The following is a 16,849-nucleotide window of genomic DNA, read 5'->3' on the forward strand; positions in this document are numbered from 1 at the left end:
GCACTGGGAGCAAGGGGCAAGTGTCACTCAGGCTGCACATGGTGCTGCAGTCCGTACATGTGCAACCATGTGGCGCATGAGTGTGTGGCATGCGGACACAGTAGGCAGCCCCTGAACATGCCCTGGATCCTGCTGCCAGGCTCGAGGAGAGCACACAGGTCCTGCCCCTGGTGGAGGGGTGGGGTGCACCCAGCTGGAAGCAGGCTAGCCACAAGCTCGCAGGCACGACTCCAGAGACACCCCGGAGTGCTGCACACAGGCATGCCTGCACGTGCGAGTCAGCAGCTGCTCCCACAGACAGCACAGCAAGCTGCAGCTGTGTGTGTAGACCCCACAGAGGGCCAGGCTGATCCCGGCTCCTCTTCCGCCCATGAGGGGATCCTACTGTGGCCAGACACTTTCCATGCCTGCCTGTCCATGGTGTGTGTGGGGAGGGGGGAAGCAGGCAGCACGGTCCTCTGGGCGTATCAGGGCCCCTGTGAAACAGGGCATGATATGCAGGCCACACATGGCCTGGCAACCAGGACATCCCCCTCCTGTGGGCCGCAGACTGTTATGGTCGCAGCTCACTAGGGAAGGCATGGCCTCAGGGAATGTGTCTGCAGGGATGACTGACCACCTCTACCTATTGTGTGTTCTCCACAGCCGGACCTGCAGAGGGCCAAGCCACACTGCTGCAGCCACCTGCCAGAGCCCAGAGGACTCACAGACTAGCCAGGGTGCAGGAGGACCTGATGCGCCAACACATCAGCATCCTCCACGATATCCATCAGAGTATGGCATGAAGGGTCAATGCGGACCTCAAGTGACAGAAGCAAGCGTGAGACCAAATGATGGCGCGGTGGGACACCATGTGTGGCATCATGTCCCTCATGGCGGAACACCCTCCTGGTACCACTGCTCCTGGCTTTCACCCTACCGTGCCCGCTCCTATGGCCATTACCCATCGGCCTGCCCACCCTGCCATGCCTCTGCTCCTTCCCTTAGCAATGCCCATGCCCCCTCCCCAAGTGATGCCTATGGCCCCTCCTCCTGCCCCCCTGCCAGCCCTGACCCCGCTTTAGCCCCCCCTCCTGCCCATCTCTTTGTGGCCCCCGGACCCACACAACCCCAATGAGGTCCCCACACCCGAGGTGGGACTTCGAGCTGCCCCACTCTGCCTGCCAGTCCTGATCCGCCCTCCCAGTTCAGAATCCTCCCCCTCACCCTCCTCCTGCCCACCTTTTCTTACTGTTCAATAAAGAAAGCCTCCTTTTGTTTTCAAACCACACAGGTGTGTTTATGGGGAGGTCAGGGAAGGGGTAAGGCGAGGGAGTGAGAGGGGGAAGGGAGAGAGCTGAAAGGCAGAGGCCCCTGTTGGGAAGGCCCTGGGGAGAGTTACTGCAGTGCCTGAGAGAACCTCTCCCTCAGGGCCTCCCAGATGTTCATGTCAGCCTTATGGTCCTGGCGGGTGGCAGCTGTCTGGGGCTGCTCAAACACATGGCCCTCACAGCCGGCATCTGCTCCCCACCCCAGGAGGAAGGCCTCCCCATCGCGCTCCACGATATTGTGGAGCACACAGCACGCCGCCACTACCTCAGGGATATTCTGCTCCCCTACGACCAGGCAGGTGAGGAGGCAAGGCAAGCGTGCCTTGAGGTGCCTGAAGGCACACTCAACCTGCATCCTCTCTCGGTTGAGGTGGGCATTGAAAAGGTCCCTGATGGGATCGAGGTGGCCGGTGTATGGCTTCATCAGCCAGGGCATTAGTGGATATGCCACATCCCCCACTATGCACACTGGCATGTTCTGGTTACCCACCACAAACTCCCGGTATGGGAAAAAGGTACCCACCTCCAGTTTGGCACACAGGCTGGAGTTTCTAAATACTCAGGCATCATGAGCCCTACCCGACCACCCCACGTAAATGTCTATAAATTGGCCCCGGTGGTCCACCAGGGCCTGTAGGACTACAGAAAAGTATCCCTTTCTGTTTATAAACTGGGCCGCTTGATGGTCTGGTGCATGGATGGGGATGTGCATCCTTTTGATGGCTCCCCCACAGTTAGGGAACCCTAGGGCAGTAAACCGGCCATGGTCACGTCCAAGTTCTCAAGATGATGACTTTGCATAGCAGCAGGGAGTTAATGGCCCTCATCACTTGCAGAAGGAGACAAAGAAACACACAAAACAGAGAATGAGAAAGGGGATGACTGAGCCTTTGGGAAGTGCCCATCCCCCTCCCCTCCTCTGCCCCTCCAAACTCCCAAGAGCCATCCCCTATGAGCCCATTCCCCACCCCACTCCCAGCAGCAGGGCTGTGTGAGGGTAGGACAGCACAACCCCCTGGGGACAAGGCTTTCCCTTAAACCCCACTACACCCCCCTACAGTCCCCAGCCCCCTTTGCCAAGGGTCCCTCTTATGCAACACTCTCCCTTCCTCCTTCCCCCGTGCAGGCACTGCTGCCCGAGAGCTCCTTACTTGCATAAGGAGGGCCCCAAAGGTGGACTTCCCCACCCCAAACTGGTTGCCCACTGACCAGTAGCTGTCTGGGGTGGCCAGCTTCCACAAGGTGATTGCAACCCGCTTCTTCAGGGGAATGGCTGGCTGCAGGTGAGTGCCACATCTTTGGAGGGCGGGTGCGAGCCAGGCACAGAGCTCAAGGAAGGTGGCCTTGCACATTTCAGAGCTGTGCAGCTACTGCTGGTCATCCCATCGCTCCAGGACCAGCCGGTCCCACCAGTCCGAACTCGTCTCGAGCCTCCAAAAATGCCTCTGTACAATGGGGTGCGGCAGCCAGAGTGGAGCAGCCGCAGCCACAGAGAGGGTTCTGAGAAGGAGCTCGGGGTCCACGTCCACCAAGAAGAGGTAGGCAGCTGGCAGCAAATGCTGCAAGAACTGCAGCATGGCCATGTGGGGCCATCGCCTACCCAGGGGCATCTCCGGCTCCATAGCACACAACAGGAAAAAGCTGTTGCATTTCAAAAGAGAACAGGGCAACCACAGCAGCTACTGCTGAATCTTTGCTTTCCCTCAAAGAGCTCCACAAACAGGCAGCAGAAGCAGAGAAATGGCTGCCCAGGGGGGCCCCTTTAAGCACATGTCTCTGCAAGGCTCCGGCACCAACCCTCAGAAGCAACTAATGACCAAAAGCCCTGCCTGAAGTGGTTCTGGGTGGCCTTTTATGCAAGAGAGTATCCAATCAGTCTGGATGCTGTCTTGCGCAAAAGTACATTGCTTTTTTGACGCGCTTTTGTGTGTGGTGCTCTCTTGCACAAGACGTTTTTGTGGAAGATCTTCTTTTGCGCAAGAAGCCTGTAGTCTAGACATAGCCAGGGAGGTGGTGAGGAGGCATGGCCAGAGCACCCCATCAATGGTAAATGACTCATTTGGGTACCCTAACCAAATGGAGTTGATTATAACTGCTTTTCCTGTGTACACTAAGACATAGACCTGCAAAGAGATGGGTCCCTTGCCACTATAGCTGCATCCAGAATTTGATCACCTATTTATTTGAATAAATGGAAGATTAATTATATATCTTCACTGATGAGGAGATTAAACACTACAATATACTAGCAATGTGCTACAGATGTTGTCATTATTTGCTTCAAGGGACAGTAGTAGATGCAAGGCCAATGAAAAACTGGTTTGCGTGGTCTTTAGAGGGTAGACAGATGGGGTGGCAAATATATCAAAATGTGTACACATAGAAAAAATTTCACTAGGTCATATTCAAAGAATGTTATTCTAGCTTTCATCATTGTTTTAAACAGAATCTTTGATTCCTTACTGCTAAATACACATTTGTGAAAGACAAATTAATAAATTGTAGCTTAAGACACATTGCAAAATAATTTGCTTACAATTTTAAAAAGTATTTAAATACCTTGAATAACCCCAAAGGTTACTTGGCCCTAATAGTTGGTCAGATATGAGGTAGGTATTATGAGAAGATGAAATGAAATAATCACGTAATGGGTAGTTCATGTTTTGGTAAATTCTTCGGTGTTCTTTTCTATATAGCTCACACTCGTATGAGTTCATGTATCTTAAAAATCCTTCAAATGACATCTCATTTTTGTTCTTTGCTAAAAGTGAAAATAAAGAAAGCAAAAAAAATTATATTTGCAGCAGTCATCTTAAAATTACATTTCTAGCTATGTAATTTTCATGGCATTGATTTTTAAATGGTCTGATCTGAATATGTTAAAGTTCCTAGACCACAACTATTTCTTTCAGTTTTTAAATTAATCAGATATCTAAAGACAGTCATCAAATACTTGTGGTCCTAGAGTCAATAAACTTAGAGAATGATTTGAATTAGGTCTGATTTTATCATTCTAAGAACATAAAGAACCAAAGCTTTGTAAAATTCTCACTGTTCACATTAAAAAAAAATAGCACTCCAATAGAAAGAAAAATGTTAATGATAATTTTTTTTTCGTGGGCCATACATCCACCAATCCAAGATAAGAGATTAATATCCTTGTCTGTGAAGAGCTCAGGAAAAGTCCTGCAAAGTGTCAGTCAGAAAAGGCTTGAATGATAATACAGCAGTCTAGAATTCCACTAAAAGACTTATTTTGCTAAACCGTGGAAAGAGAAATTAGTAAACAGCTAAAACATTACAATAACAGGGAAATGAATTAATATTCTCTTCCAAACAATTTCAAATCATAATAATATTAAAGATGATTTATAAATCACATTTACAAAATTCTCTCAATTGTAGCAAAATATGCCAACTGCTCCTGAACACCTAGGGATAACAAGTGCATTCAACATGTTGTTTAAAACTGGTGTCATGTCAGGCAGTACCATTAAAATGGCAACTTTTGCTCCCATGTAATACCTAAGCCTGCATTACGCTTGTGGCAAGTGATATCATTTCAATCCCGGAAGTCCATTAGACTGGTGTTTCTCAACTACTGGTCCATGAACCGGTGCTGGTCACTACAAATTGAACTTCTCTGCATCAGGACTCTCTGGTATGGCAACATCCATGGTCCAGTCAGACCATTGGTGTTCCAGAACCAGAGAGTCCTGGTAGAGGGCTGGCAGTTGGAAGCCCTGCAGTGGGGCTGGAGCCCAACAGTGGAGCTGCCCAGCAGCAGGCCTGGGGCCTGGGAATGGGGCTGGGAGCCAAGCAGTGGGGCTGTCCAGCAATGGTGTCGGAGCCCAGCAGCAGCTGGAGTCCATCAGCAAGGCTCTGCCGCCTGGTGGCACAACTGCCCTGGGGAGCCAGGAGGCAGCAGGCCTGCCCAGCAGGGCCAGGAGCCTGGCAGTAGGGGAGCTGGCTGGCTGGGAGGCCAGAAGGAAGGCCATGGCTGCGGGGTGGGGCAAGGCAAGGAAGGGCCAGAAATAATCTCCCCTGGTCTGGCAAAATCTCTCATCCTAGACCAATTGCGTCTGGAAGGTACTAAATCACAGAGGTCCTGTCTGGTCCCAGATGACGGATTTTGCTGGACCCAGGAGGTCCAACCTGTACATGGTTCAGGGCAGTCTCTGAGATCTCCCTAACAGAGCTTAGGAAGGCAGCAAGCCAATATCTGTGATCAAAAAGGCCAAGAAACATTGCACTGACTATTAAATGTGCTCTTAGCTGGTCTGTGACTTTGCAAACTTCTCACTGTAGTCTATCTGTGCTTTCTTAAGACAAATTTGACTAACGGTGTAATAGGATGATAAAAATGTTTTAAAGTGGTGAACTTATATACCCTGAATTGCAAACAAAAACATAAACACATTTATCTGAGCTATTAAGGTTCCAGGCCCAGAAATAAAGAATTACTTCTTAGGGACGCAATTATCAAACTGTAATATAAATTATGAATACAAATATTCTATCAGACTAACAATCCACTATAATTACACTGATTAAAGCTATAAAAATGGAACACTGAGTATTTTTAAGCAGTAGCACTTGTCTAGACTAAAACATTAATAGTGTTTTGAAATGTGTTTACACTTTACAAATATGATTTGGTATTTAATATAGATTAAGAGACTGATGTACACAGAGGCTAGAACTAAGGCTAAAAGGGGCATGGTCGTCCAGGCATGACATGGTTTCTATTATATACAGGTCTTAAAGTTTGGTTCAATGGATCTCAGCACCTTCAGGATAAAAATCGTTGCAGCGCCCCTGCTGATATATAAAATGATATTGTGTAGACCTAGGATAGGTCAGATGTTACAAGGCTATACAGCCCACTGAAAGATGTATATTAAATCTTCCAGTATGAGAACCTTCGATGTAGGGCCTCAAGTAGTAGAAGTTGATGATATGAGTAGGGCTGGACAATGTAGAAAAGGGGTGGGCAAATACCAGTCCACGGGCCACTTCTAGTCCCCTGGGGATTGTGTCTTGGTCCACGCAGCTTCCTGAAGCTGCTATTAGCCAGGAATGGCAATCAACCACCACCGAGAGCCGCAATTGCCAGTACCTGCAGAGGAGCAGGTAAATATTACCGGCAGCACCCCCACCTCTTTATTGCTCACCCCTCATGTAGAACCTAAAAATAACAGTTTATTTTGAACTAAAAAAGCACTGAACCTGCTTCTCTGTAAAACAATTATTGCAGATGATTTTACTGAATTTTTACAGTTCAGAGAATTTGGTAAAAATAGTCAGTTTCCAGTTAAGCAAAAAATAAATCAGAAGGCAAATCCAAAAAGGCACCAATCCATAACGACAGTTAATTCTCTGGACAAGAATTAAGAGAAAGGCAAATCTAAAATATTTGAAATTATTGTTTTATTATACCAGAAGAGAGACACCAGAGAAAAGTGATTTTTTTTCTCTAAATTGTGTTTGTGATGACATTTGATGGACAAACTGAAGTGCTCCGTCAATGTGTTTTGCTTAAGTACTGTTATATGTCAATTTTGTTTGACGAGCTAATTATGTAACTTTCATTAAAATCAGTGCTAATTGTAGACACTCAGCACATCCGTCAATTGGTCTTTGTATTGCCCAAGACATTATTAAGATGTAATTTGTGAAGTATTTATTTCGCCACGTGAAAATTTATCTAATGCCTTTCACATCTACAAAATAGAAGTTTTAATGTCATGAAATCTCTTCTAATACATTCTTGTCATGTTTTCTCTTTAATATTTTTATGCTACAGGAAACATCCCAATTTAATTGGGACCACCTACATAGGATATCAGATTTGATTGTTACTCTTATCTCAGAGCCACTATACGGTTACTATCTTGCAACACTGCCATCATGGTCTTATTCAGTGTTTATGCTTATACCTTCCAGGTGCATCCTACTAGTGCTAGTAGCCCTTCTGAATAGAGAGAAGTGAGACACATACAAACCCAAACTCCTTACTGGTGCACTTGAACCAGCTCCCACACATGGACAGGAAGACATTACAACGCTCTAAACAGGCTCCCATATCCCTTGGAAACCAACTGGTCCACATTAAAACATTAATTAAAAATAAGTAAAATGCAAAAATGCAGACATAATTAATGAAATATGCTGCATGTGTTATTTGAACATTAGGATCCCTAATATAGAATTTTAAAAATAAGAGACATCATGATCCTGTATCCCCACATAAGGAGAAAAAGGGTTGTCTGGAACTCAGGAGACAGTTCTGCTATAAGAGCAGACAGTGGTGGATATAGGGCTGGGCAAGCGGGGCGGCTGCCCCGGGCCCCACGCTTCAATAGTCCCCGTGCATGCGCTAATTCCTGTTGGCTGTGGCCATGGCACATGCGTGAATTTGTGCTGCTCTGGGCCCCGCGGTGCTGCCCTGGGCCCCGCAGCACTCTCATCCACCCCTGAGAGCAGATGTAATATGGCATTAGCATTTTCTCTGCTGCTACTCTTGTTCCTTCCTACTCCTTCCCATGGTGGTTGTCAATGTATTGCCAAAACAGGTTGAACCTCCCCACTCTGGCACCTTCAGGTCCTGACCGGTCCCAGATGAGGGATTTTGCCAGACCAGGGAAAGTCATTTCTGCTCCCGTCCCAGACCTCCCCTCCTCCCGAGCCATGGCCTTGCTGCCAGCCCCCCCTGCCATTGGCCCCTCAGTGCAAGGCTCACAGCCCCACCATGGCAACCCCGCTGCAGAAAACACAGGCTCCCGGCTGTGTGGGGAAAGCCCCTCTGCTGGGTTTCAGCTGAGCAGTGCTACTGCCTCTCAGCCGCACCAGGCATCTTCACTGGGTAGCCCCACCCCTGGGTTCCTGGCCCTGCTGTCAGGCAGTCCTGCGGTTGGGCTCTCAGCCCCATGGGGCAGCCCTGCTACATCCTAGTCCCACTGCAGAGCTGAATCGCTGGGCTGCAGTGGGGCTGCAGTGGGGCTGCTGGTTGTGCTGTCAGGCAGCCTCACTGCTGGGTTCCCAACCCCACCACTGGGCAACCCCACTGCTTACTGGTCTTGCCCGGTAGTTTCACTACCAGGAGGCAGCCCCGCAACTGGGCTCTAGCCCTTCGGGCAGCCCTGCTGCCTCCCTTTCCCCACAGTGTCACTACAGGGAGGTGGCCCTGCTGCTGGGCTCCCAGTTTCACTGCCCCAGGACAGCCCCGTTACTGGGCTCCAGCCCCGCTGCAGGGCTCCCAGCCACCAGCCCTCCGCGGGACTCTCTGGTCCTGGAACATCCCTAGTCCTTCTGGACCAGGGATGTTGCCGGACCAGAGAGTCCTGGTTAAGAGAGGTTCAACCAGTATTTTAAAAGTGTAAAAGAGATAATCTAGATAATAGTATATCAGATAGCTTAATATGGCTTCTAGGTAAAACAATGGAATAATTAATCTGAGACTCTGATAATAAATAATCAGAGGCTAAAATATAATTAATGCTACTCAGCTTGGTTTCATGGAAGGTAGATTTTTGTCAAGCAAATCCGTGAACTTTTTTATGATAGGATTAAAATCCTGTTTGGGAAAAGTATGTTTGTTGTGAATAGTAAACTTGAATTTCTCTATAGCACCACAAAGACTGGTGGGATAGTAAATAACAAGGATGAAAAGTTACTGTTACAGATTGATCTAATCACCTAGTTAAATGGTCACAAATCCAATACAATTTGTTTTAGTACAGACAAATGCAAGATAATGAATCCAGGAAAAAATAATATAGGTTAAACGTACAGCCTGGGAGACTATTTTGGAAAGCAGGGATTCAGAAAACGGGGTCATAATGGATAATTGCTTCTACATGATCTCCAATTGCAATGCTTTGGCAGGAAGGGCTAATGCAATCCTTAGATGTCTCAAAAGAGGAATGTCAAATAAATGTAAGGAAATGTTTTCACCTATGTACACAGCATTGGTAAGACCATGACAAAAACAGAGGCTATGTCTACACAGCAGCATTATTTCGGAATAACTGACCCTATTCTGAAATAATAAAGAACATATCTACACTGCAAGCCATTACTTGTAAATAATGCCAAGCTGGAGGAATTCTTACTCCAATTCCTGTAACTCTTATTTTACAAGGAGTAAGGGAAGTTGAAGGAAAAGTGTTCTTTTTTCAACTTCCTGCTGTGTAGACAGCTCCAAAAGCCAAATTAAGCTATTTTGACTTAAGATATGCAGTTGACATAGCTCAAGTTGCATAGCTTAATTTGACTTTTGTTTTGCTGTGTAGATGTGCCCAGAGTGTCCAGTTCTGGTATCCACACTTCAAGAAGGATATGGAAATACAGGAGAGAGTTCAAAGGATAGCCAGCATCTGGAAAACAAACCTTATAATGTAAGGCTTAAATAACTCAATTATTCAAAAAAGGAGGATGAGAAATGACTTAATCATTTTACACAGGTGCACAGAGAGCAGTGTAGATGCATCCTGAGAGAAGATTATATATTTTTCTAATTATAAATAGATGATAAAAAATAAAAAGATGTGATTTTTTTTCCAAACTATGTTTTAATCCATGTTGTGGTAAAGACTCTATGGACTTTTTATGTATAGAGTCAGCTGGATGCTCAAGATAGTCCCATGTGGCCCTGGAGTCTGTAAATCTAAGGGTTCCCCTTTTAATTCCCTCCTTTCATGGGCTTTGTGAAGAATAGAATTGATTCTATGTTGTCCTAAACCTGCTCATAGCACTTGTAGTTCTGTATAATTAGTTACTATAATCTAATCTCATGCTTCAGAGCTTCAGATGGTTGCCTGTAGAGATCAAGATGATTTTTTTCTTAATGTATGTTTGTAATCTGGCAGGTGGGGGGAGGGGGTTATCTTCCTTTCAAGCATCAGAGATCAGACACAGCAAGATATGGAATACTTGTGTAGGTGGAAGCTTGGGGGCTCTATCTTAGATTCCTGAGTGATGTATTTTGCTTAGAGCGGTTGATTAATCACAGTTAACTCATGCAATTAACTCAGAAAATTAATCAGTATTAAAAATAAATTGTGATTAATTGCTGTACAATCGAATGTCAATTGAAATTTATTACCTATTTTGTCTTTCTGCATTTTCATGTGTATTGGTTTCAATTACAACACAGAATACAAAGTGAATAGTGCTCAATTTACATCATTATTTTTATTACTATATATGCACCGTAAAAATAATAAAATAGTATTTTTAGTTCACCACATACAAGTATAGTAATGCAATCTCTTTATCATGAAAGTGCACCTTCCAAATATAGATTATTTTTTGTTACATAACTGCATTCAAAAACAAAGCAATGTAAAACATGAGAGTCTAAAAGTCCTCTTAGTGCTACTTCTTGTTCTGCTAATTGGTAAAACAAATAAGATATAATGCTGTCTGCTTCGTATTTACTATGTCACCCGAAAATGAGAACAAATATTAATTTGGCATTTTTGTAGCTGGCACTGCAAGGTATTTATGTGATGATAAGTTAAACAATTTTAGCCATTTCATAGTTCAGCCACCATTCCAGAGGACATGTTTCCATGTGGATGACACTCATTAAAATAATGCATTAATTAAATTTGTGTATGAACTCCTTGGGGGGAGAACTGTATGCCTTCCTCTCTGTTTTACCTACATTCTGCCATATACTGCAGATTTGACACAATGCAAAGGAAGTACCAACGTGAATCTTTAGCACATCTGGCACAAAAATATCTTGCAATACCAGCTATAAAAGTGCTATGTGAATGCCTCGTCTCACTTTCAGGTGACATTTTAAACAAGAATCTGGTAGCATTATCTCCTGCAAATGTAGAACAATTGGCTGAACAATAAGTAGAACTGAATGGATGTGTAGGCTGTAAACTTATAGATCATTTTATTTTTGAATGCAGTTATTTTTGTACATAACTCTGCATTTGTATGTTCAGCTTTCATGATAAAGAGATTGCACTACAGTATTTCTTTTGGGTGAATTGAAAAATACTATTTCTTTTGTTTTTTACGGTGTTAACCTTGTAACACTTTGTATTCTGTGTTGTAATAGAAATCAATGTATTTGAAAATGTAGAAAACATCAAAAAATATTTAAATAAATGGTGTTACACTATTGTTTAGCAGCATGATTAATCACATGATTAATCCCAATTAATTTTTTTATCACGTAACAGCACTAGTTTTTCTCACAGGCTCAGAATATAAATGATCACCAGATTTGAGATCAGGAAGGAATTTTCCCTGGTCCAATTGTTAGAGATCTTACAGGGCATGCAGTCCCTAGGTTTAATTGATTACGTGAAACCTAGATGTGCTTCATGTAATCAATTCCCTGCCATAGCAGGGACCTTGGGCACTGATGGCATCTTGGTCTGTTCTTTCCTCTGCCTGTGAAATACAATCTGAACTTCTGAAGACTAAAATGTTTTAGTTAAATAAAGTCATTGTGTTCAACATAGAGATATTTGGGTGAAGTTTGGCCTGTGAAATACAGGAGAGCAGATCAAACAATCTAATGGTTCCTTCTGGCCTTCAGCTCCATGAAACATCAATTTCTTATGCAGTTCTGCCCAATGTAAGAAAGCAATTTCTCCCCAATTCACAAGAGACCTCCTGCTTACCATCTATTGTTGAAAACACCTCTTTTATATTCTTCTATTTTAAAATATCACTGATCTAGTTTTACCCAGGGTTATTCTGAAGTTTTCTGTTTTCTTGTACTATCTGGATTCCATAAGAGCATCCTTTCCTTATATATAAGGATTTGCTGTTACTACTATCCTGGCTGGAACCACTGAGTGATATCTGCTTTAAAATCGGAGATACTATTTGATGGTTAGTGGAAGTTTTGTATTCATCGTCTCCTTGAAACAAGAAGATTTGTCCATAAGTTATTAATGTCATTTGATTTCGAAAGGCACTTTTGCCATGTGGTATTATTAATTTAATTATACATAAAGAACCCCTTGATGATGGCTGTGTTGGGCATGCATATCTCTAGTTATAAATGATTCCACAACACTATTATCATCTCCTTAGTCTAACTATTCTTACAATTAAAATGTTTTTCTTAATGCCTAACTTTTTTTCCCCTGAGGTAGTGTTAGGCTGCAATCCTGTAAATGACAGTATATAGAAAGACTGCTGTGCCAATGTGTCACCCCACTAAATTTAGTGGAGCTATGCACAAGCACACCCATCAGTCTGCATGCCGACAACTACAGAATGACCATTACTTCTTGTTCCATGCTTTTTCACTTGTGTGAATAATTGATCTGTCCTCTTCATAGTTTTCCTGTATAATATTCCATCAGGTATTTCCTGGTAGTTTTCATATATTGTCTATCACAAGCAGATTGGGGACCATTCGTTATATAATTCCCTCACAAATCTTATTTTAAAAATCTCTGTATATTATTCCTGGCTGGTGAATTCTCTGCAATGTGTCTTTTTAAATATATGATACCCAAAACTGACCATAGTACAAAATGAAGTAGAAGAATTAGACCGGCTTGTGTTACAAATGATGGACCAAATTCCAGACATCCTCTAGTGCAAAAGTGGGCTCAGTTCTTGTCCATCACTGCAGTCAACAGATCTATTTGGGTGGTGCTCCAATGGCATAAAATCTGGTGTAGTATAATGGAATCTATGTCCAATTTGAGGTCTTGGAAGAAGTGCCTGCTGAGTGTGTCTCCAGTCACATGCTGAACTCCTGGAAGATAGGTAGCTATGATAATTATGTTTGTGTATTTACCCATTCCAAAGCTTGACAGCCTCTGTGCAGAAGGAGATAAATGTTGCCCCCCTTGTTGGTTGATACAGAATGTGCATGATATGTTGTCCATTATAATCTTTATGTGTTTGCTCCTGACTATTGGCAAAATTGGAGATAGGAGTGTCTAACTTCCTTGAGTTTCAGGAGGTTTTTATGAAATATGGTCTCTTGAATCATTTAGTGCTGCCCACCCCAGTAGGGGTGCATCCATCATTAGGTTGACCATTGGAGAAGAACATGCAAAGGGAACTCCCGAACAAACACCAACGGTCTTTTCACCAGCTGAGATAGCCCTTAACAAAGGGATCTATGAGTATGTCTACACTACAGTGTTATTTCGAAATATCTTATTTCAGAATAACGCATCTAGACACAAAATGCATTTCGAAATAGCATTTTGCTATTTCGAAATAGCGCGTCCACACTGATAGGATGCTGAATCTCATTTAAGGCCATCTGGAACTGGTTCTGGCAGGGCATCAGGTCAAGAGTTACCTGAGACCTGTGCTTAAAGGGACCCCCCCCCCAAACAGCTGGTTCTAAGATTTCCCTGCTTGCTTGCCTACCTCACTGAGGGACAGCAAAGCATTGTTTTCTCTGCGTGATCTGGTTCCCCTCACTCAGGACACCACGGCACTCCACAGCATGGAGCCGGAGCCACCCCGGCCACTCTGGTGCTTTTCCTGGACATGTTGCTGCAAGCTTGGCAGCACATTCTGCAGGCAGTAACAGTCTCCCTGGTGTGCCCCACTGGGGGCTCGTGCCTCATTCCTCCCTCACGTCCTTCCACTTACCCCTCCCTAACCCCCCTTCCTGCTGTACAATAAAAGACACGTGTTCATTACAACAAAGCCTCTTTATTGAACAAAACTGGGGTGGGGGGAATGAAACTGAGGTGAGACTGGGGGAAAGAAGGTGTGAGAGGAGAGGAGGGAGGGTGGGAGAGGGGAGAGGGAAACCTGGGAGGAGGGAGCTGGCAGGGGGAGGCAAGGGGAGGAAGGGAGAGGAGAAGCTCAGGGCTCAGGGTTGGGGGGTCTCACCAGCCCAACTGTCTCCCAGTACTGTGGGTGTGGGGAGGGTGGGGAGGAAGAAGCAGGAGGGGGAGAAGGAGTGGGAGGAGGAGCGGTAGCTGGGGAGACAGCAGGAGCTGGAGCAGCAGGAGGCAGCAAGCTCTGCCTCAGGGTCGATGACCACCTGGGGTGCATGGACTGTCCTGCCCCCCAGGATGTGGTCCATGGCATCAAAATAGGGGTAAGCGGTCTGGGTCTGGCCCTGGTTGGGAGCTGCCCCCTGTGGCCCTAGCATACACCTGCTGCAGCTCCTTTATTTTCATGTGAACCTGCTCCTGGGTTCGTATGTGGCCTCTGGTGGCCAGGCTGGCAGACATCCGACTGTAGACGGTTGTGTTCCTCTGTTTAATGCGGAGATTATGGACATTTAGAGGTATCCGCCCAAACCTGAATTAGGTCCCTGATCTCCGCACTGGACCAGGCAGGTGCCCGCCTTTTCCAGCCCCTGGCAGGCTCCTGGGAGCTGGCAGACTGGTCCTGGGGAGCAGTGGGGGGCTGGCTGGCACTAGCTGCCTGGCTCATGCTGGGGCCACTGGGTCAGGTGCAGTGACTGCTGGCTCTGGGCTGGCAGGTTTGAAGATGACACAGGCACTGTGGCCAGAGTCTACCCCTTTAAGGACTCCAGGAAGAGAGGGAGAGAGAGGAGATTTCTTGGTAGTGCCCAGAGTGGCCACCAGGGTACCCTGGGAAAGGCTGGAGGCCCCCTATTTTGAAATAAGCATCTGCACAGCGCTTATTTCGAAATAGCAATTTTGAAATTGGTACTATTCCTCATGGAATAAGGTTTAACTTTTGCACGATGGTCAGCATGGATTTTTGAATGTTCAGTTGTAGGCCCAACAGGAGGAAAAGATCTATGGCTTCAGAAGTTACCTGTGAAGTTAGTTCCAGGAAGCAGCCTTTTGACAGCCAATTATCCAGGTAAACACCAAAACTACTTTTCTATGCACATGACTTTTGAAAAGACCCTCAAGACAGTTGACAGTCCAAAGGGGAGCACCTTGTGCTGAAAGTGGTCTGACTGACAGTAGCACATTGGAAACATTTGTGAAAGGGGTGGATCACAATATGAAAACATGCATCCTGAAGGCTGAAGGGTGAAAACCAATCTCCTTAACCATGTGATAGAATTATTGCTGCAAGTGTCACCATATTGAATTTTTGTTCCTTCATGTAAGTGTTAAGTCTCCAAACTAGGCTGGGTTTCTAACTGCTATAATTTTTAGCACCATGAAATATCTGGAATCTGTGCTGCATAGAAACCAGTTCTATAGCACTCATGTGCAGGAGAGAATGCATTTCTTGATGAAGCACGCTTCAGTGCAAGGGATCTGAAGGGGGATAGTTCAATGAAAAAGAGAAAAAGTACCCTGTGGAGATTGTTTCCAAAATCCACTTGTCTGTAGTTATAAATTCTCAAGACTTTCTCAAATGGTAAAATTGGTCATTGAAGGCAGATGAATTTCTATAGCTGCTAAAGATGAGGATGGTAAATCAGACTCATAACCACCCGATGAGAATTGGTACTTGGAGATGGAAGGCTCTGAGGTCAAAGACTAAGTGAAAGGTTTCCTTCTCTGTCTTTTGTGTTGCAGTTCATATGATCTCAGTGGTTGGGAACTGGCCAGAATGGGATCTCTAAGACATCTTGGATTCGGTAAATCTTCCTTAATGAGAAGGTGTATAGGTCCCAAGAGAATGCAAAGTAGCCCTGGAGTTCTTTAATGTGCACAGAGGTTCATCTGTACTGTAAGCAAATATCTTAGAACCATCACAGGGAAGGTATTTAGTATCTTCTTAGGCACACTAGGGTGTGTCTAGACTACAGGGTTTTGTCGACAAAAGTGGACTTTTGTTGACAAATCTATACCTGCGTCCACACTGCCTTTGAGTTATGTCGACATAACGTCGACAAAACTCAGCAGTTTTGTCGATGTATGTAAACCTCATTCTACGAGGAATAATGCCTTTTATCGAAAGAGTTCTGTTGATAGAAGGCCTTATTGCATCTACACTGTCCTTTGTCGGCTTGCTTTGTCGACAGAACTGGATGTAGTCTAGACGCTCTTTGTCAACAGAAGCTTTGTCAACAGTATCTGTCGACAAAACCCTGTAGTCTAGACATACCCCTAGAGAGCAGAAGCTATGAGGCCCTTCTCATAATAACTGCTGTAGAGATGGAACAGTCAACTGTGTTAGCAGCAACAAAGGGGCTTGCCGTAATGTTCTGGTGGGCAGCTGGCCTTCTCTAATAATTGCCTGGATTTCCTCTTTATGCTCGGCCTCTAGATGCTCCACAAAATAATTCAGTTTAGTGTAACTTGTATAACTATTTAGCCATTAACCCTTGGTAGTTTGCAACTCTGAATTGCAAAGAGACTGACAAATACAATTTTTTACCAACAGGTCCCGACACTTATGATCTTTCTCATAGCGTGACAGGTTACTCCTACATTAATGGCATCAACTACCAAAGGATTAGGAAAAATATGAAAAACTCTGAGCTATCTGTTGAAGCACTTCTTATCGCATTCTAGGTAGAACTGTAGCCAGAGTGTGCCGGATATGCCTCATAGTGTCCAGAAGGGCTTCATCGATAGGCAAGCCTATGCAGACAGATGAAGCTGTATGGAAAATGTCAAGCATCTTATGATGTGATT

The 16,849-nt window shown here is 44.9% G+C and overlaps 1 protein-coding gene across 1 annotated transcript in view; it reads right to left on the reverse strand.

Moving 5' to 3' along the window:
• The window catches only part of PLCZ1 (phospholipase C zeta 1), a 117,524-nt gene that overhangs the window by 63,108 nt on the left and 37,567 nt on the right, over positions 1-16,849 (reverse strand). The window contains exon 4 of the mRNA XM_075897749.1: positions 3,870-4,071. Coding sequence (XP_075753864.1) covers positions 3,870-4,071 — 202 coding nt within the window. The remainder of the gene's footprint in view (positions 1-3,869; positions 4,072-16,849) is intronic.

The sequence above is a fragment of the Pelodiscus sinensis genome, chromosome 1, assembly GCF_049634645.1.
Source record: "Pelodiscus sinensis isolate JC-2024 chromosome 1, ASM4963464v1, whole genome shotgun sequence".
Lineage (NCBI taxonomy): Eukaryota > Metazoa > Chordata > Testudines > Trionychidae > Pelodiscus > Pelodiscus sinensis.